At 35.6% G+C, this 21,964-nt stretch overlaps 1 protein-coding gene across 1 annotated transcript in view; it reads left to right on the forward strand.

The window, feature by feature from the left end:
* The window catches only part of vih (ubiquitin conjugating enzyme vih), a 50,185-nt gene extending 29,383 nt beyond the window's left edge, over positions 1-20,802 (forward strand). The window contains exons 3-5 of the mRNA XM_090376838.1: positions 1,309-1,395; positions 14,922-15,126; positions 20,614-20,802. Coding sequence (XP_090232964.1) covers positions 1,309-1,395; positions 14,922-15,126; positions 20,614-20,723 — 402 coding nt within the window. The 3' untranslated portion in view covers positions 20,724-20,802. The remainder of the gene's footprint in view (positions 1-1,308; positions 1,396-14,921; positions 15,127-20,613) is intronic.
* The last annotated feature ends 1,162 nt before the right edge of the window (positions 20,803-21,964 follow it).

Here is a 21,964-nt window from a genome sequence, read left to right on the forward strand (position 1 = left end):
AGCTTAAGTAATATATCATTCTTTCATTTTGTTTTGGATTTTAATGAAGGCTATATTAATATAGCCTTCATTAAAATCCAGGCCATATTTGCACCAGATATTGATTATAATGCAAAAATAATACAGGTGTGTAAAATTTTATTATTATTATTTCTGAAATTGGTATTTTAATAAATAGAATTTGACTCTTCATAAAAAAAAAAAAAAAATTTTTTTTTCCAAAATTATTTTCACAACTTTTATTTCTCAAGCACAATTCATATGAAAATAGTATGGATCACTGTATTGTTTGTTTTTAAATGAACTATTTTATTATTTTTATGCTGTGTTTGGACGGTAATTATTTATTACTACACTGGTGTGAAAAATTTAAGGACCAGTCAGGTTTTCCCCCGTAGTTTCTCACAGGAGTGGCCTGGATATGCGAAAAGCATACCAAAGGAACCTCGTGAGGTACAGAAATGATGAAGGAAACAACACTGACATAACAATGGAAACAAAATGGTACAGAGGAACTTTATTCAAAAATGGCAACATAGCCCTGGATGCCATAATACAGATGCATCACTGCCAAAGATAGAACAAAGGGTAGAAGTGGTCCTCAGTAGGAGATATGCCCCCCCCCCTAATGTTGATGCAAGCTTTGCACTGCCTGTCAATACTTAGAACAATATTGTTGATAAGTTCTTGCGGTAATATTGTCCATTCCTCTGTCAATGCAGTCTTCAGCTGGTGAACATTTTCTGGTGAGTGTGGGCGTACCGCTAGGCATCTCCCCAGAGCGTCCCATATGTGTTCAGTGGGATTTAGATCGGGTGGAACAGGCAGGCCAATCCATGCGAGCAATGTCCTCACTTTCCAAAAGCATATCAACAGCTGCAGTGCGATGGGATATGACGTTATCATCCATAAACATGAACTCGGGGCCAATGGCACTTCGGAACAGACACACATGGGGAAGGATTACCTCAGTACGGTGGCATGCACTGGTTACGTTACTACCTTCCAGTATCTGGAATTGTGTATGTCCATCCAAGATAATGCCTCCCCAGACGAGAACACCTCAACCGCCATATCGATCCCTTTCAGTGATGTTTGCCGGGTGATACCGTGTGCCAACCTCTTGCCAAATTAGCTGATGTCTAGAATCACTGCTGAGACTGAATCTACTTTCATCAGTAAAGAGTACCCTTAAGTAAAGATTTTGTGGTTTTATTCTTTAGAAATAGTGTTGGTCCTTAAGTTTTGTACACCAGTGTATATCCATTGCTAGAGGATATTACATCAATTTGTTTAATATCATTTTAGATGTCAGGCAACACGGGTATTTCAGCTTTCCCTGATGGCGATAATTTATTCAGTTGGACTGGCACAATTAATGGTGCGGATGGAACTGTAAGTCTTATTTATAATTAACTTTGGTAAACTGAGAGATTTTCATTTGAATGAAAATAAGTGGTAAATTTTAGCATAATTTATTTGATGATTGAAAGACTTTTCTAAGCATTTATTCATTTTGTTGCCTCTGTTAGATGTGAAATTGAAATTAATTTGTGCTCTATTATTATTTTATGCAATAAAGAAATGTTCAAATTCTGCTGCCATTTACTGAGATTTTGATATAGCATATACGGGAGGTTTCTATGTAGCTTGTAGCAGTGTAAACAGTATCAGAAGAGGCTTATAAACTATAATTTATAGCACTATATACTTGTTTAATAACTTAACTTTATCACTTATTACGTAACAAACAACATTGATATTCATAGGGCTTTTAGTAGCTTTGATTTAGCATAGATATAGTATTGCAAAAAGCTTGCTCGAGGGTTCAAATCGCATAAGTTGGCGATAGATAGTTAAATTTATTGTCTATTATAACTACTTAGAATTTACAAGTGTGACGTTATAGCATAATGCATATACCTTACTTGGTAGGAGATACAAAATACATATACCATATTCATGATATTGAAACATATATATATATATATATATATATATATATATATATATATATATATTCAATAACATTAACTTCATAGCATAACCAGTGCGTTATTAGGCCTAGTGTTATTACTGCATTAGGATATAAGTTTAGTGTAGTATTTTTTAATTATGTTGAAATTGAACCGAAATCGTGCCTCAGCAAAGCAAAAGGCTCAAAATAGTGGGAGAACTGAGGGGAGATGTTGTCCTCTGAATCAGTCTTAAGACTTAATCAGTCTTATAATGTTCTGCTTGTTTAATGTTGCAGAGCTAGCAGGAACGGGACATGATAATGCCAAGCGGTGTGTGTGTGTTCGACGTAAAAAGTGTGAGGGTGTTAGGCCCTAACTCAGTTTTATGGGCCTTTATGTGAGAGCTTGAAGAACAGGATGGATGCCCGTAAAGGCCTTTAAATTGTGGGAGACCATCGCGCTCTGAGCTGGCCACATCAATAACATAGCTTTCAGTTTATCATTAGGCAACATAGTGGCAATCCCCAAGGCAGAATGTGCTGGTCCCCAAGCATGCAAGAAGGAGGTTGTTGGTGACTATTGTCAGGTAAATGGAAATATATTGTGCAAAAAGAATAGGTGGAATAGGACTAGAGTATGTCTGTCAGGGGCAAAAGTTGATGTTGTAAAGCCAAAGTCATTTTAAGGGCACAAAGGTTGTACACATTGGCACAAATGACATTAAGAGTAGGAGATCTATGGATTTACTTAACAAGTTCAGGTCAATGTTGAAAAAGTCAGATATCAGGGTTAAATTTGAAAGTGTCTGCTATTCTGCCTAGACATGATAGGAGGAGTGTATGATGAGAGCCTTGTCAGTCAATTTGTCCCTGGAGAGATTGTGGGTTTGAATTTTTCTGTGTAGTCTGTGCTAGTTAACAAGAGAGATTGCTTCTACAGGGATGGAATACCCTTAAATACAAGGGGTGCAAGAATATTTGCTGATGCTGCTACTAGTTTGGGGGGGGGGAGAGAATTACAGACTAATAGATTAACAGTAGCTGCAGGCAGAGGTGAAAGTGATTCTCCATTGGAATGAGCAGCATCCTGGAAAGTAAGGTGCTAGGTATTGCAAGAACTGATGGCAGTCATCATGGAACAAGTAAATACGTGGGCTATGATAGGGTAACTAAGAGTAAGAACGGGTGCATGTATACCAATGCTAGGAGTATAGTAAATAAATTTGATGAATTTGAAGTGTTGGTCAAGACATCGAATCAAAGGTAGATGTTAGAGATGTGGTGTCACACAGATATAACAAATGCATGCAGAATTTGAAGTTTGGGAATACAATGTGTACAGAAAGGATAGACAGGGTAGAAATGGAGGATGGGTTATGCTGTTAGTTAAGAAACAAAATCTAAGGAAGTGCATCCAGTTGACATGGGTGAACTGTGCATTGTTGAGTTAGTTTGGTGTGACATAAGCTAGGTAAGCAAAGTTGAGAGTAGGAGTGTGTTATAGGCCTATTGACTATGATGAGTACAACGAACAACTGTACAGAGAAATAGTGGGCCAGTAAAACAGAATGTCTTATAATGGGGAATTTTAACTTACTAGATGTTGACTGGAAACTTGTGAGTTGATCGCTTGCACATTAGCAAGACTTGTGGATTTATTGGATGATTCTTTTCTTCATCGGCATGTTTGAGAAGTAACCAGAGGGAGAAATACTCTTGATCTGATTATCAGTAGTGATTATTCATGCATTAAGAATCTACGGATAAAGGAACCACTAGATGGCAGTGATCACAGTTAACTGATGTGGGATTTACCTAAGGATGTATTAACCATCAGGGGTAAAGGGAAGGGTTTTTGATTTTGTAAGGTGACTGTAGTGGTATCAGACAGTTTTAAATTCTATGCAGTGGGACCAGCTGATGATGTTATCAACAGCAAATTCCAATTATTAAGCAATCAAGGAATTAATCTTAGAATTTACTAAGCTTTTCTTACCAACTGAGAAATACTCTTCAAGGTTTAGGCCCAAATGGATATCAGTTAAACTGAGACGACTCATAGCAGAGAAGAAAAATACATAGGATGCATATAAATTATCAGATGAGACAGAAGCTTATGGTAGATGTAAGGTAGTCTGCAATTGAGTTACGAAGTACGTTAGACGAGCAAAGGCAGATTATGAGAAATATTTGGCCATCAATGTAAAGAAAAACAACAAAGACCTTTTTACTTATGTAAACTCTAGAAGGAAGGGGATGAATCAGATTAGTCCACTTGATATTGATGGTCTGACTGCTGATGATCCTACTTGGGTAGCTGACAAATTAAATGAGTATTTTGCATTTACCATCACACATGAGGAATTCTGTAGGGAAGTGGAGGCCAGAAGTTTATCAAACTCTAATAGGGAGTTAAATGATTTTGTAATAACCTAGAGTAATGTGAGGAGAAATTGTTGAAGTTAAACATAATAAAGGCACCTTGGTGAATGGAATCTATCCAGTTATATTAAAGGAAGTAAGCAAATCCTTAGCCGTAATTATGAGAGCATCCTTGGATTCAGGGGAAGATCCCCACGGAATAGAGATGTGTCAATGTATCCCAATTCACAAAGGGGGGGAGATCAAAGGGTGACACAGGTAATTACAGAGCTGTTAGTTTAACTTCCGTTCTGGGGAAAATAATGGAATCACTGGTTAAAGAAGCTTTTTAGATCATGTAGACAACACTGCAATTATAGTTAGACACAGCATGGGTTTGTTAGGGGGAAATCTTGTCTGAACAATTTGATTGAATGCTACAATATGGTCACAAAGGAACTGGATGCAAAAGGTAATTTTGATATCATATACAGGCATACCTCGGTTAACGTTACCTCTGATAACGAAGCTTCGATATAACGAAGTCGGCAATTTCAAGCCCCATTTAACATAAAAAAATATTCCAGTTTAATCACCTGAAATCTAAACAAACTGAAGAAATTACTGAAACCTTTGGGGATTCTCTTGATTGGTTCGAGAAATTTAAAAAAAGGGCCAGAATTTATAGTGTAAAATTAACAGGAGAAGCTGAAAATAAGTTTCCAGAAAAACTAAAGGAAATAATTGAACGTGAAAATTTTCCACCAAATTTGGTGTTCAGTGTTGACGAAAGTGGTTTGTTCTGGAAACGGCTACCAACAAAAAGCTTCATTTCTATTGAAGAAAAATCAGCTGCTGAGTTCAAAGCAGCAAAAGACCGTTTAACGTTACTCTTTGGATCAAATGCCTCTGGCGATTATAAATTAAAATTGTTATTAGTTTACCATTCAGAAAATCTGAGGGCGTTAAAAGGTAACATAAAAATGAATTTACCTGTAATATGGAAAGCAAATAGAAAAGCGTGGGTTACCAAGGAGTTATTTACTGATTGGTTTGTTAACCACTTTTGTCCTGAAGTAAAACGGTATTGTCAAAAAAACAACTTTGAAGAAAAAGCTCTTTAGACAATGCTCCGGGACATCCTACTGATCTTAACACGTTGGACACATGCATTCCTGTCAAAGTTATGTTTCTTCCAGCAAACACAACTTCCCTGATTCAACCATTGAATCAGGGAGTAATAGCATCATTTAAAGCTTATTATCTGCGTCGAACATTAAGCAATTTAACTGAACTAGAGGATAAATAGGAAATGACAGTTAAAACTTTTTGGAAAAATGAGACCATTAAAAACGCAATTGAAAACATTGATAGTTCTTGGAAAGAAGTCACTAAGAAATGCTTAAATGGAGTTTGGCGCAAAATATGGCCAGAAGTTGTACTAGAAGAAGAAAATAACATCCAAGAAATTAGAAATGAAGTTATCCAGATGGCTCAATCAATAGGTTTCGAAAACGTCGATGAAGAGGATGTTAGAAATTTATTGAATGCAGAAGATGATGGTTTTTCAGTGGAAGATTTAGAAAACCTTGTTAGCAACGAAGACAAAGATAATGAAGACGAAGTTAAAGAAGTTCCTGCCGAAAAAGTGTTAACAACCAAAGATTTAAAAAGGTGCTTAAATGACATTGAAAACGCTTTAAATTTTTTTAGTGAAAATGATCCTGATTTAGGAAGAAGTTTTATTGTTAAGCGATCAGTGTTAAATGCAATAACTCCGTATAGGCAATTGTTAAATGAAAGAGAAAAAAAGCATAAGCAATCAACTTTAGACTCATATTTTAAAATGTGATTTCACTTTATATGTAAGTTGACTGTTTATTTAATAAAACTTTTCTTTGTTCGAAAAAAAAGCTTTTCATTTTCTTTACGTAGGAACGTATTCCTATTCTGGCCATAGTATTTTTACCTCTGAAAACGAAGTTTCGCTTAACGAAGTAATTTCGTGGAACGCATCCTATTCGTTATTCGAGGATTTCAGCTCTCGATACTGTTGCACATGGAAGACTGCTGTACAAATTGGATCAGTATGGCATTAATGACAAGTTGCTTCTATGGATAAAGGAATGATTGAATGGGAGAAGACAGAGTGGTAATCAATGGTCACTGCTCTTCCTGGACTAATGCTATTAAAGGAGGGTTCAGGGTTGGGCCCATTGTTGTTTTCTGTACTTTCCAATGATATTGATGAAGTATATCAGGCTTAATGTCCAAGTTTGCAGACAATACAAAGGTTGGTAGGGATGTTAATGACAGTAAGTACTGCAACAGCAGTGTTCTCCCCAGGATCTATTGAATGGGTGCACCACCTGGTAAATTTAACTGACCACTTGGCTAAAATTTAAACGATTCTTACAGTACCATATGGTACTGCTCACTGATCTCTATCAATATTAATCCGAACATACTATGCAATTGAGGTTAATACGACAGGAGCGTGTAAAGTTAAATTATTATGAAATTAATTTTTGCTCTGGATCACTTAAGTCACATTTATAAATAACATATCAAGGGTCAACTCTCGAATTATGCGTGAAACAACACTTTGCTTTAGTCTGCTCATCGTGTGCAAACACATTGGAATTGGCATTTCATGCTGTCAATGAAGGCCATGTATTCCTATTTAATGAAGCAGAAATCTTAAACATACAACATAATTACTTAAAATTATTGATCACTGAGACCCTTGAAATGAAACTTCATTCAGATTCTATCAATGTGCTCCATCCTTACCTAATTTCGGATTTCTGTTTTTTTTTTTTTTTTTTATGCATACACCAATACAAATTATCTCTCCATGTAAGAACTTAACACATACACACCTTGCGTTATTTCTGTCCTGTGATCAAGGCAAATAGTCAAAGCGTTGTCTGCTTAAGGAGGAAAATAGTGAATTTCGTTTAAATTATAGGTTTAGCCAAATTTTATCGTGATTTTAAATTATTCTTGTATACTGTTTTTCAATTTTAATTATTCTGACAGAATGTCTTCTCGCACTCGTGGGTTTTCCTGAGTTGATTTGATGTCTTTCAGGGTTGGGTTGGCTTTCGGCTTTCGATTCCATTGTGTGTCGGATCGGGCATGTCTCTGAGTGAGAGAATTCGTTAAAATCATTTTATCCGTTTATTTTATTTTATTCATTTGCATTTGGAGAGCATTGAGTGGAAGCATTCTATGCAAAAGATTGAGGTAATGTCTTACTCTTAAATATATTGTTACATCATAGAAGTTATTGAGCCTTAGTAGCTTTGCATTTTTTACAAATTTATCAATAACAGAAAATTTTATAATATTGGGAAGTATTACACTTCCCCACTCAGCTACTTCATAATGCCACCTGGCTGACAAAATTTTTTGGTGAGAGCACTGAACAGGATCTAGAAAAGGATCTAGTAGATGTGCTGTGAGAGGTGGAAACTAAAGTTTAACTTTGACAAATGCAAAGTACTGCATATAAGGGTTGCCAGGTCCTATGTTTTTTTGGTTGATTTTACTGTTTACGTTTTTAATTTGCCTGCAAGTAGGTTTCTTCTTTTTCTTTTTACAATGAAAATCATGTTTTAAACTTCCCGGTAAATATAGTTAAAAGTCGGTTGCTAAATTGTTAGCTGTTGTTGAAAGGGCTGATGAAACAGTTATTTCTATATCTGAAATGTTGTTAGAAAAGCTTGAGGCTTTTCACCCTAACCCAAAATATATTTCTGCCTACAGTGCTGATAACGGAAATGTAAATTTTGGAAAATATCACTATGTTTTTCAGTTGTTAAGGGCAAGTAATGCCGATATTGTTAAAGCTAATTGTGGTAACCATGCATAATGCCATGAAACATGCTTGTGACAGTTTTGAAGTAGATATAGAAAACATTGTACTAAAACTTCACAATTTTTTGACTTTGTGGAGCTGGACTGGTCTGAATGTCGTTGGTACGCCATGTACCAACGACATGGTTGTCCTTAACAACAGCTGTCAAAAGATTACTTCAAAACTGGCCTGCTATTTCCAAAGTATTGATGATTGCCCCAATTTTTCTCCAAATTATTTCAAAGTGAGGATACAGATTAAAAAATAAAATTGCAAATGGTTTTTAATTTTTTTTGTCAATGTTGGAGAATTGTTTGATGTTACTACTAAAATTCTTGAGAAAAGTGACTTGAGTATTATGGATTCATACAAATCAATGACAATGATCAGAAATAAAATAAATCAAAGAATCCAGGATCAATACTTTGATCCTGGATCAAAGTACAGAAATTTCTCAAAGCAATTTTTGAAAAAGTTACCACGATGCAAACAGAAAAGGATTGTTGATGAATCTATGACTTCGGTGAGGAAAATAAGTGTTCTAAGTTAATAAACTTTTCTCTGGAAACAGAAGAAATTAAGTATCAAGATTTTGAAATGGCAATTGATATTTTTCAACTCTAAGAATGTGTAAATCTGGATGAGTTGTATGAAGAGTTTTGTGAGAATAGGTTAAAGTTTCTGTAAAGTGTTGAGCACAGGAAGTGATGTGCACAAGCAGCTTGATTTTTTTCCCAAAGTTCCTAAAGAAAATGTACCCATATTAGTAGAAGAGTAGAATATTTGTTAAATATTCCTGGCCCAAATGCTGTAGTAGAAAGGGTGTTTTTGTTAATGAAATTTAAGTGAGAGGTCAGAAACAGAAGTCACCAAGAATTAATTGAGTCAGAGTTGCAGATTGTAATGAATTTCTCTTTTACCTGTAGAGTTCCTTCAGTATGTAAAACAGGATAAACAATTGTTAAAAAGGAAAAAATGTCAAAATAAGTACAATTAAAATATTAGACAATTTGAATTTTCTTGTATTTATTAAAACTAATTTTATTGACAAAAAAAATTTTTTTTTTTTTAGGATAATCTGACAACCCTAGAGTACCGTACCAACTTGTGAGGTACTACACTCAGGGTAGTGGAGAATGAAAATGACCTCTGAGTAATTTTGCAATTAGATATGAAGTTTTCTGAGCATTGCAGACATATTGCCATAACAACTCATAGGGTATTGTCAATGATATACAGGAATTTTTATGGCAGTGAAAAGGAGGTGGTTATCCCTTTGTACAAGGCAATGGTCAGGCCTCATTTTAAGAAGAATGTAGAGCTGCTGGAATGAGTACAGAGAGGGCAATGAGTTTGTTGAGTGGAACAGAGAGTTAGTTACCAAGAAAGGCTTAAGTTCTGCACATTGCAGTTTCTGGAGACTAGGCACCTGCGAGGTGTATAAGGATTTGAATGGGCTGAGCAAGCTCATTGCTGATGGGATTCTTCCTCTTGCTCAAATTTCTCACTTTGAAAGGCAGTTGCAGAATAGATGTGCAGAAATTTGCATTTAGCAAGTGGATGGCTGATTGTTGGAACAAACTTCCATCTGCAATTGTGGAAGTCGATAGCTTAAATATAAATTTAAGGAGGAACTGGACCAGCATTTGGAGCAAATGAATAGGTAAAATGGGAATTTTTTTTTTTTTTTTTTGGTTGATGCTGCATAAGCTTGTTTTATGGCATCATATGTGTCAAATGAGTTTTGTCCTGTGTTAAAAATTTATAGTGCATTTGCTTTTAGTCATAGACATTTCAGAGAAATTGCTTTTTTTTTTTTTTTTTTTTTTTTGCATATACAGTGGTACCTTGGTTTGCGAGCATAATTCGTTCCGGAAACGTGCTCGTAATCCAAAGCACTCGTATATCAAAGCGAATTTCCCCATAAGAAATAATGGAAACCCAGATGATTTGTTCCAAAACTCAAAAATATTCATATACTGTAAAAATGATTAATACAAAATACATACCTTTTTATATTTTTAATATTTAAATTTAATATACATAAAGCAATCGAATTTATTAATTATTGGGTAGGACGACTTTCACTGTCTCTAACGGAATCACTGCTATCTGTTGATTTTTTCTTTTTGTGCGACTTTAACAAGGAATTTTTCCAATGACACTTGCTTTTGCCTCCTTTTGAGGATTTCACGGAAATCAGATTCATCGCTCGCACTATTACAAAACGAGGAGGCACGCTTGATACACATAAACAAAGCTGCACGCGTGTAGCCCGGTGGGCCGGAGGCCGGTGTGATTTTGGCCATAAACCGTAGTATGAGGCCACTATAAATTTTCCCGGGTAAGAATTTTTGACCCAGTCCGCCTCTGTTTATCGATATTGCTTTTTTTTTTTTTTTCTCTCTGAATCTGCAGTGTCTTCGCCAGGATGCTTTCTTTTCAAACCTTTTAATTATTTTACTCATTTTTAGGGAATAAAGCACAATTACAAAACGAGGAGGCACGCTTGATACACATAAACAAAGCTGCGCGTGTAGCAACTGAATAAACAACACCGTAAAGGCCGAGATACACTATTAACACCTTACATTTTACTAAAGCACATTTCTAGGGGTTACTACCATAAAACAATAAAAACAATTTCCAGTTGCGTTTCTGCGAGTGAATCTGTTATAAACTGGTAGTAAACTCGATCTAATTGCTTTTGCGATTATACCGATAGCTGGAATTGTGTTGGTTTTTACGTTATTATGGTGAAATGTGTTTCCCCTTCACTGATATAAAAAACCATAAATACATTTTCAAAATCTTCTCTTCATTCCTATCGGGTTGCGTTCGGTTGGGGGTGATTCTGCGTTCGACTGCCATTTCTTGTAAACACAAAGGCTAATTGTGCATAAGCGAATTCGGCTCGTGTTATATAAGATATCGTTCCCCTATTTATAAATTGTGTATGATCGAATTCGTGTAGTGTAAACACGTATTATACGAGGACTGACTGTACTCGTATTGCAAGACCTCGCTCGTTTATCAAGTTAAAATTTATTAAAAATTTTTGCTCGTCTTGCAAAACACTCGCATACCAAGTTACTCGTAATCCAAGGTACCACTGTACATACAATCAACTTTCTTCTTGGTTACAGTAATCTCCTTCAGAACTTGTTTTATTTTCCTGAGTAAAAATTTGATTGTGCACACCCTGTTGTAAATTATATCTTAAGATATAATTTACAACATATGTATGCCATACCCAAAAATTTCATTACTTCATACAGCATGCCCCCCTCCACTGTTTCTTACTATTGAAAACACCATGAATTGTCAAACTAATAGAGTAAGCCTATCTGTGAAAAGATCTAAACCTCCCAAACACTTCCTAGTTCATTTCACAAATATACGTGGTCTAAATTCTAATCTCAGCGATGACCATTTCCACTTGTAGTCTGCCAAACCCCATGTACTTTTTCTGACAGAAAAAGTACATGGGGTTTTGCCAGGCTGTCCCTGGGTATCATAATTCATTTAGCATATAGATAAAAATTAACTGCGTAAAGAAATTTAAAAGCTTTTAATTATCACCAGACTGTTGGTATTATGGTTTGAGCTTTAATTGATATTGACTGCTTTGGGAAGTTAATGGTAACATGCAAGGTAAACACTGATATTTCTCATCATGCAATTTGAGTATATGGCAATAACCCTTGTTTGTTTAATATATTACACCCCCTAAAAAAAAAAGCTAAGTGCCTAGGTTTTGAAACAAATTTGTGAAGACCTTTATCATTTTAACATTGTCTAAAAGGTATGTTGCACAGGAAATGAAAGGAGGCATTAATCATAAGTTCTCTCCAGTTTTATTTTGAAAATCAGTATTCTCATCTGAATACAAAATGGAAGAACCTGATGTAGAGAGGCAAAACAGATCTAATCCAGCTCTCTGCTCTTAGAGGAAGGGATGTTGGTGGAATTTTCATTGAACTTCTCTTTTCACAAAAGATAGGTTGACCAATAGGTGATGACTTCCCAACGGCTTAATAAATACTAAATGCAATACAGTGCAGTATAAATATAAAACATGGAATAAACGTTGCTACTAGTCATGCCAATAAGTCAGATAAGTGAATGTAAATCAGTCTTTTCACCTTATAAAACTTAAGTTCCAAGCAAATTGCACAGATCCCACAGATTATAAAACTTTCTCCCTTCAACTAATTTTTTATTATCTTTAAAAATTGTATATCATCCTATTTAATTTTCCTATTTAACTCAACCAATTAGTTATTTTTCTCACAATTCTAGTGACTGTCTTTAACCAAAAACTAAGTTTTTTCTAAATATGACTGAAATTGTTTATTGGATCATTCCACTAGGCAGTTGCCATGACTCACTCCCTTTAATCTTTTAGAATTAAGGGAGTCATGGCCTACAACTAAGAGAACCTTGAACTGTTTTTGTTATCCAGAGGTCTCTGGTGGGTTTACAAAATGATAGAGAAACTGAGCTATTGTAAATTAGTCTTGGCTCAGTTGCTATTGTAGTTTTGTGGAAGTTGGTTGGAACAGTGGTTTTAAGTACTTTATATTTTTATTATACAGAGTGAACTGAAATTTTGTACATACACTTTAACAATCCAAAATTTGTGAATTGGATTGCTGATTTGTATTTTCTTTTTATATATATATATTAATGGTAACAAGTTTGGATGAGAGAAAGGAAATTCTTAAATGGTACTAGAAATTCAACAATGTTATAGAGGTAAGTGTGTGTGGAAAAGGTTACCTGCTCATCTAATAGTAACTTGTCTGCCTGGGTGATAAAGTTAAGAATGCAGAACTGTACATAATATCATTAAGACAAACAGTAGGAGGAAAAAGACAAGTATCAAAAATTGTCTTGAATTGTTTTCAGATATGGCATTTTTTCAACAGGATAATGCACCTCTACATTTTGATACTGTTCTCTGCAACTAAATGGATAGGGAATTTCACGAACAATGAATAGGTAGCACCAATAATGTTGGAGGATCTGTGGAATGCAGCAGTGTTTAAAAAAAAAAAAATTATTTGTTAATTCTTTTAAACTTATAAAAAATTGTCATTTATACTAACTGCTTTACATCTTTCTTACAGCATATGTCGAGGAAGCGTTGTAGTTATATGAGGGGGAGGCTCTAAAAAAGATTTCTATTCACATAGTTGTGAGAAAGATGATTATTTATTTATTTTTCCTCTTTTTTATTCATTATTTATTTTTTTTTTTGTTTGATACCTTATCTCTATAGCAACCAAAATTTATTTGGTTTTAATCTGACAGTTCATATGTTCATATTTTTTTCTTGGCAGTGCTGAATGACATGGATAAAGTGGAATACAGATCAGTGATTCGGTTCCCCTTTCTACAAGGGAAAATGCCAAAAAATATCTACAGAGAAATGATTGCTGCTCATTAAGACTGCCTAGGTTACAGTGTTGCTCCATATTGGTGTAAACAGTTCAAATGTGGAAGAACCTCAGTGTGGTGAAGAAATCCCAGGATGCCCAGCAACTTCTGTAACAGGAAAGTGTTGCAAAAATTGATACTGGAAGATTGCCATATTAGCATCAAAGAACTAGCTGCAGAGCTGTGAATTGGTGTATGGTTTGTGGAAAACATCCATCAACAGTTGTACATGAGTAAAGAGTCTGCTAGATAGGTTCCCGGACTTCTGACCCCTTATCAGAAGAAAAGGACACAATTTGCACCTGGAATGTTGTCGATGTGCCGGGAAAAGTAGGATTTTCACACCATGGATGAAATTTGGATCCATTACTATGATCCTGAAGCTAAACAAATGTCAAAACAATAAAGCATGCAGAATCATCTCCCCCCCCCCCCAACTTGGTTGCAAAGGTTCTAGCAAAGTGATGCTGTCAGCATTTTGAGGAGGCAGTGATTCTGCATGCTTCCATTGTTTTGACTTTTTTTTGCATGGTGTAATACTAATAGATTACCTTCAAAAGGGCTGTACTGTGACAGTCCTCCTCATAAAGCTATGTGCTGCTATAAAAGAAAAAAAAGATGGGGAAAACTATTGAAAGGCGTGTCTGCTCAATGATTATTCCCTTGCATGTGCAGTGAGATGTGCCCATGAATGAGGGTTTGAAATATTGCCACATCCTGCTTATTTTCACGATCCTACACCCTCAGATTTCTTCTTTCCTGCCCTGAAGTCCTTTCTTCATGGAAAACACTTCTGATGATGATGTGGTGATTTTTGCTGCCAAGTCATAATTTGAAGGAGAGTGAGAAGAGGATTTCTACAAAAGTGGCCTGTAGAAGGGTACTGAGAGGCAGCAAAAATATCATTTTGTCTGGTTACGTTGAAAAAGTTATTACGTGGTTTGTTTCAACCTTCTATCACAGCTACTGGGTGAATACAAATCTTTTTTGAAACCCCCCGCTTCTCGTACTTGCTAAACTTTTTTTTATTTTTTTTTAATCAGAAAGAGAATAAATATACATTTTCAAACCCATGCAGGATAATATTTATTTGATTAGAAATGGTTGTAATTTGGTCAACCTACATTTATATATATATATATATATATATATGTGTGTGGGAGTTATTTCCTAAGTGTATTTGAAAGTATTTACAGTATATTTGAAAATAATGGTATTTTCAAATATACTGTAAATTTAGTTAATATCCAGTTCAATTAATTTTTGTTGAACATTAACTTTTTTTTCTCCCCCATCTAGGTTTATGAAGGATATTCATATAAACTCCATCTTGAGTTTCCTCCAAACTACCCTTATACTGCACCTGTTGTGCGTTTCACTACACCTTGCTTTCATCCAAATGTTGATGACCATGGAAATATATGCTTAGATATTCTAAAAGACAAATGGACAGCCCTTTACGATATAAGATCGATTTTACTCTCAATACAGTCTTTATTAGGAGGTATGTATGGTATCATATTTGTAATCAACATTTTGATGTTTGTTCACACCGTAATTCAAGATTAAAATAATTTGCTGACTTTTGAAAGCCTCTGGGAAATTGTGCATGATATCTATTTATTATAATAAAGAATGCAAATAGTATGTAAATTATCCAGCGGATCTCTTATATTTGGCAAGGAGTTATTATAAACAATGTGTAATAATTGTTAATTCTTAAAACTTCTCACTTTTGTTCTAATTTCTCCTCACTTCAATTTCTTCTGATTACGAATGGCACAATGAATTTAAATCTAAATAGTTGATCTGAAAGAACTACACCTGTGTAAAGTTTTTTTTTCAAATGTGCAAGTGCAAATTCCACTCCGGCGATTTTTCCACTTCTTTGGTGAGTGTGATAGTGTAACAGCAAGGCTACAATTTCTGGAGAGGCAGAAGAGAAAACATGAAATGTTTTCTCTTCTGCTTCTCCAGAAATTGTATCTCCCTGGCACAAATACCATGTATTTGTGCCAGGGTTAAAAATGTAATCATCATGTGTATTGTTAAAATGATTAATTGTAAATCTGACTTACATGGTTGCACCACAGTATAAACAGGACTTGTTGTTATTTTGTTGTAAAGATTATTTATTTATTTAAAAATTAAACCAGTTTGGTTCCAAATGCCACTGACCAGTCTCAGCTGTCAGTGCAAGATCACTCTGGAAAACTACTCTGAATTGGAAATAGTCTAATAAACAGAGAATAAATTTGTGTTACAGCAGAGTTTTGTAACCCATGTAGTCAAATGAATTATTACTGCTGTCTCTCCATTTCCACTTACAATTTTTCTGTTATCTGCCACAGATCTTGAAGAATAAGTAGTGCAGACCATGAAGTATATACATATGTAAACCGTGCTAGCAGGTGCCCTATAGCAGAGTTGCTAACATGATACAAAAACAGAAATAAAATAACCTGGGACAGCTCTACATACCCCTACAAATAGGGTTATGTAGAGCTATCAGTCATGATACATAAAACTCATATTTTAGTGGATCATTAATTGTGGAAGAGGGGAGTTGTGTGAGCTCCTTCAATTCTTTGTATTGTGACAGTCATGTATAAGAAAGAGAACAAGCATCACTGCAAACCCATCTGATAATCTTTCACATACCTTCTTCCATCGATTAGTTTGTTGTATTTCAAGCATCTATGATCTGCCTGTTCACAGATGTGGCATGATTCAAAAGAGATGCTGGAACCTATAAAACCTTTATACAGTGAAATTTCATTAATTTGAATTTCAAGTGAACATTGATGGTTGTGATTTAAATAGTTTCAAAATCCAGATAAAATAACATGTTAATATTAATCAAGAAATTTTGTCAGATGCTGTATTAATACCATAGATAATTTTCCCAATTCCAAAGACTTCAGTTCTTTGGGAAAATTTAATTAATTTCTCTATTGTATTAACAAATTGCCAAGTTTTATTTTATTTTTTTCTGTCACAGTCATGCAGTTCTGTGTTTAAAAGTGTTTTTTTTTTTTTTTTTTTAATACAACAGTCAATCATACAAACTTGCTAATTGTTTCAGCAAAAGCCTGTGGCTTCCTTGTAGTACATTGAAGGACAAAACTGTGTCACTTGTGAAATAATGTGGTTTGTGCTGCATTGTGAGTTTCAGGAATGTTCGAAATGCATTTGTTAGATGGGATAATATCTTCCCGAAGGGTAAAATACGTAATTAATGAAAATATGCGAAATCACGCAAGTGGCAATCATGACAAACAAACATACATTTTTATGTATGTTTAGTACATTAATAGTATTGTGTATTGTAAATCAGAAAAATAAGTCCTCAATATTTTGTTGTTCCTCCTTGAGCTGCAATTACAGCCTTGCAACGATCTGGCATAGAGTTAATCAACTTCTGGATACGTGGTTGTCCAATTTTGTGGTACCACCTTACAATGCTCTCCTGCAGCTGAATCTTGTTGGTTTCTTCTGAGCAATTTTAACGAGATTGTGCCAGCAATTTTCAATAGGGTTCAAATCTGACTGTTGCTGGGCCAGTCTGACACTGTAATGCCAGCATTTCTGAGGTATGACTGCACCTTAAGGGAGGAAATGGATGAAAATCATTGGTGTAAGTATGCTTTAAGCCTTGTGAGACAAGAAGACAAGCTCATCATTAAATCTAAATAACATAAAATTTCCAATTTTGCTGTGTGGCAAGGTGCTGAGTCCTGTCGAAAAATGCAAACACCAGAGGCCATCTCAAAGTCCAGTTTTAGATTAGGAGCACTAGCATGGCGATTACGATGGCATAGCCATTTCAAATATTGACCTTGGGAAGGCATAGTCACTCTCTTGTGGCCTGATCAAAGTCTTCTCTTCACATCACCGGTTTCATGCTTTAATTTCAGCACCAAGGATAGTGTTGACTGGTGGCAGCCTATTTTATCAGCAATAGCATATGTAGAAAGCCCTTCCTGGGACAGAGCAACAGCTACACTTTTTTTCTTGGTGTCAACTGAACATATGGAGCCATGCTTATACCTCTGCAAAACATGATACTAATGAGCGTATACCCTTCCAACACCGTATTTATAGAAATGGCTGATGCAACATCTCGCAGTTACTGACTCTTATGTTTCACTACAAATGGTACTTTTTTTAAGATTATGCAGTTGTTGTGTCTGCCAGTATATTTGGCTAATACTGGTACAAATCCATGCAAATAAGGCAGCATTTCTGTTTTAGTGGTATTGCTTATTCAGAGACCTTCATATTGTAATTGGGTTCCAGATGTTTGAGAGGGAGAATGCCTAGCATGGACAAGTTAGAAAACTGTATACTTGGCCTTCATTATATACACATTTTTCATACAACCAAAAAAAAAAAAAAAAGAAAAAAAAAAAAGAAAAAAATTTTTTTCCCTTTTTCTTCTGCACTTAGTGGATAGAAATCATGAGATGGAAACCTAGTAATGTATGGAATACGTACCCGGATAAGGGTAGTCACATGGTGAGGAATTGAGTCCACTAGTTTGAGAAAGCATTCCACAGGTATTTCCATCCATGCCTGCTGCACTGCTGTCCATAATTCCATCGCATTCCTGGGTGGAGGATCCAGAGCTCAAGCGGACCTTTCCACAGTATCCCAAAATTCTCGACAGGGTTCATGAATGGGGAGGTCATTCCATGGTGGTAAAATCTGCAGAATGCTCTTCGAACCAAACCACGTTGTAGTCATCACGGCTCTGTGGGGAGGCTCATTGTCCTGCTGGAAGAGTCCATTGCCTTGTAGGTGCATAATGACCATGAAGGGATGCAGATGGACACAACCTGAACCATTCAGAAATGCATGTAGATGTACCAGAGTTCCCAACGTGTGCCAGTTGAACACACCCCAGCCCATTACCGACCATCCACCTGCCTGAACAACTCCTTGTTGACATGATGGGTGCATAGCTTCGTGCGGTTTTTGTCAGATATGCACCCTCCCGTCTGCTCGAAATAACTGTAAACGGGACTCATCTGACCAGGAGATCCATCTTCAATCATCCAGTGCCGACATTATTTCATCCAGTTTAGGCAGAGTCCTGCATCATGGGGTTATCAGTGGAACACTGGTGGGTTGGCTCCCATAGCCTATTGCAATTAATGATCACCTGATGGTCTTTTTGGAGACGTTTCTGGCACCTCCCTCACTGAAGTCTGTGGTGATTTGTGCTACTGTCGCTCTCCGGTTGGCTGAAACAATGCCAGACACACATCGGTGGCCACATTCATCCACCACCTTTCTCTGCCCACAAGTTATTCCGGAAATGGCGTATTCCCCGATACTGTCGAATGGGGATGGTGCAATTTCTTTACCAACACTCCGATAGAGTGACCCATGCATCGGGCATCCACTATCATTCCTCTTTCAAAGTTGGTTAACTTGTGACATTTATCCATACTGACATTGAATGGCCATTTACGTGAATGCATTGTACCTATATACCTGCCAAACACTGGGTTTGTCCACTGGTGGGAGGGGTGGCAGCATCGCATTGCCCAGGAATCAGGTATCCCATGAATTCTGTCCTTTCAGTGTACATCTATAATCTCTTTTGCAGCTGGTAATCAGATCATGCAATGATTAGTTACATAGCTCTAATTCACAAATTAACTTAGTTTGCACTAAGTTAAGTTTACTGAGTGATGATAAACTAAAAGAAAAAACTTAACTAGTTTTTTATGATTTTCAGTGGTAGATATCCTAGTATTTCAAGATATGGATACACTCTCTTAACTGATACAGTTATACATAATAGACAACACAGTACTTTTTAAATTTACAGCTCATCTGCATTGTTAGTTATAATTACAGTAGAAATAAAAACTTTTTATTACATGTGAGAATTGATTCAATTTCTCCACAGTACCTTATTTAAAAGAAAGTAATCATGTAAATTGAAAAATATTGTACACGCTTTAAGTTAATTAGGTTTGCATTAGATATGTGAAAGTGAAATTTTTTTTTTTTCCCTGTGAAGCATATTCTTTAATATTTGTTCTGATAATTGATGTGTACTGTACTATTTGCATTTTGAAAATCATACAGTGTTGTTAGTTACTCAGTATATTTTGGTTTTAGTAGTATAGTTTTAAACTTGTGTACAATGGCAGAGTTAAAGATATACAAATTCCATGTGATACTGTTTCTATTCAGCATACAATTCTTGAAAAATGGCATAAAAAATAGTTTTTTCTCATAATGTTTGACTGTAGTTGATTTTGGCAGTCTTTTCTAAAAAGACTATTAATTTTGCTTCATTGTATACACGTATTTCAAATTATTCACACTAAAAGGCACATAACTATTGTTAATTGGGGTATGGTAGTAATTTTGAAATAGTTTGCATTTCAAATAACTCAGTATTGAATTAATTGAGGATAATACTATACATGGGCATAAGAAGAACACAATCCCACTCTGCAAATGCCAGAAGTAATTCTGCCAAGTATGATCTGGGCTGTTGGGTAATTATTTCATTGATTGCTTTATGCTATATGTCCATCTTTCTAGCAACATCCGTCTTCATAGAATTAACAAGTTTCTGGAAGATGCCAATTAACCATAGGTGATAAATGCACGTCATGAAATTTCACCACACCAGCTGCTAGTGTCGCAATCTCTGCTGTGAATTTTACATGGGAATGTAACATGGTCAGCACATTAACCATACCTATGAACAACACTGGAAAGCTCCTGTCTATATATTACAGAACTGAATTCTGTGGTGGATGTAGTGGCACAGGTTTGCCAGACATCGGGATAGTTTGAATGACCTCTTATTCAGTGTGTACCTTGTTTATTAGACATTTATGATTTGTATTTTTTTTTCTCTGAAGTTTTTTCCCCCCTCTATATACCTCATACTGTATAATTTGCTCTGAAAAGAAGTGCAGATGTTTATATTTCTGAACTAATGTACTTATTTTACTTTCAGAACCCAATAATGAGAGTCCACTGAACACAAAGGCTGCTGAATTGTGGCCTAACCAGACTGCATATAGGCAATTTCTACAAGAACATTACAATTCAAAACAGAAGAAATAAGTTAATCTTAGTTTTTTAAATCTGCCAGTCTGATTTGTCTTATACTGTTTCTATGTAAATAAAGTATATACTTTCTTAAGAGGCTTTTTATGTCAAATTGTCATCACATCTTGTGGAACAAAATCTTGTCACTTTTTAAAGAATCTGTAGGGTTTTAACTATTTCCCCATATATATATTTATTTTCAGTCATTTTTGTGTTGCCATCTGTTATTAACTGTGCACTATTACTAGGAAACAGATAAAGATGGCAGCACTTACTAGGTTTCAAGATAATTCATATAAAGAGACACACAAATTACTCCTCAAAGTATTACCAAATTTAAAAAAAAGAAGAAAGAAATCTTGTTTCATTTAGCAGAACTAATGAATATATAAGATTTTGAGGAAATTGCATGGTCTACCAGTGATTGTAAGAACTAAATTTAGTTAAATGAAACTGCAAAAGTTCCCTTGCTTGCTCTGTGTATTTCTTATGGGTCAGTAAATGTCATTGCATTGGTTACTTTATCACTTTTTGTTTAAAATGACAAAAAACTGACTAGCCACCATAATCATTATTTCAGTGTATAATTGTAAATATATATTTTTAATAAACGTTCAGTCCTGGTCCCCCCCCCCCGTTAGTTGTTGGTGCATCGGCTTCTGTGGCCATAATGCAACTCCCAAAGTTTTTGCACTTTACTCTGATTCGAATCAGCGACCTTTGGGTTGCCAAGCAGGCACTTTACCCACCTGGCTAGCCCAGTCGGCGATTCAGTCCTGGTGTGTGTGTATGCACATACACAAGGTGTGGCAATAAAGTTCCCAAACTGGTGCAATTAAAAGAACAAAGTGGAGGAGCTCGAAAATGGTTTTATTTTTGTTTAAAGTAAACACCTGATTGAATGCACTTATTACACTGTTCTAAAAGCTTCTGAAAAGAGTCAGCCAAGGCATGCAAAGAGTTGATATTCAATTTGGCAGTTATAGTTTTCTTTGTCTACAACATCCTGATCCTGATGTCTCTTTCCTTTGAGGACAGTTTTTTTTTTTTTTTTTTTTTCACCTTGGAAAAAAAAGGAGGAAGCCTGTTGGTGCTAGGTGGGGAGAGTAGGGTGGATGGTTGATCTGTATAATGCCTTGTTTCGTGAAAAATGTCTTCACAGCAAGTGTGAAATGGTGGGGGGCATTGTCATGCAGCAAGAACCAGCTGCCTTTCTCTTCAATTTGCATCCCCACATGGGAAATGCACTTCAATAG

This window comes from Mastigoproctus giganteus, chromosome 7, assembly GCF_048544385.1.
Source record: "Mastigoproctus giganteus isolate SK-2022 chromosome 7, ASM4854438v1, whole genome shotgun sequence".
NCBI lineage: Eukaryota > Metazoa > Arthropoda > Arachnida > Uropygi > Thelyphonidae > Mastigoproctus > Mastigoproctus giganteus.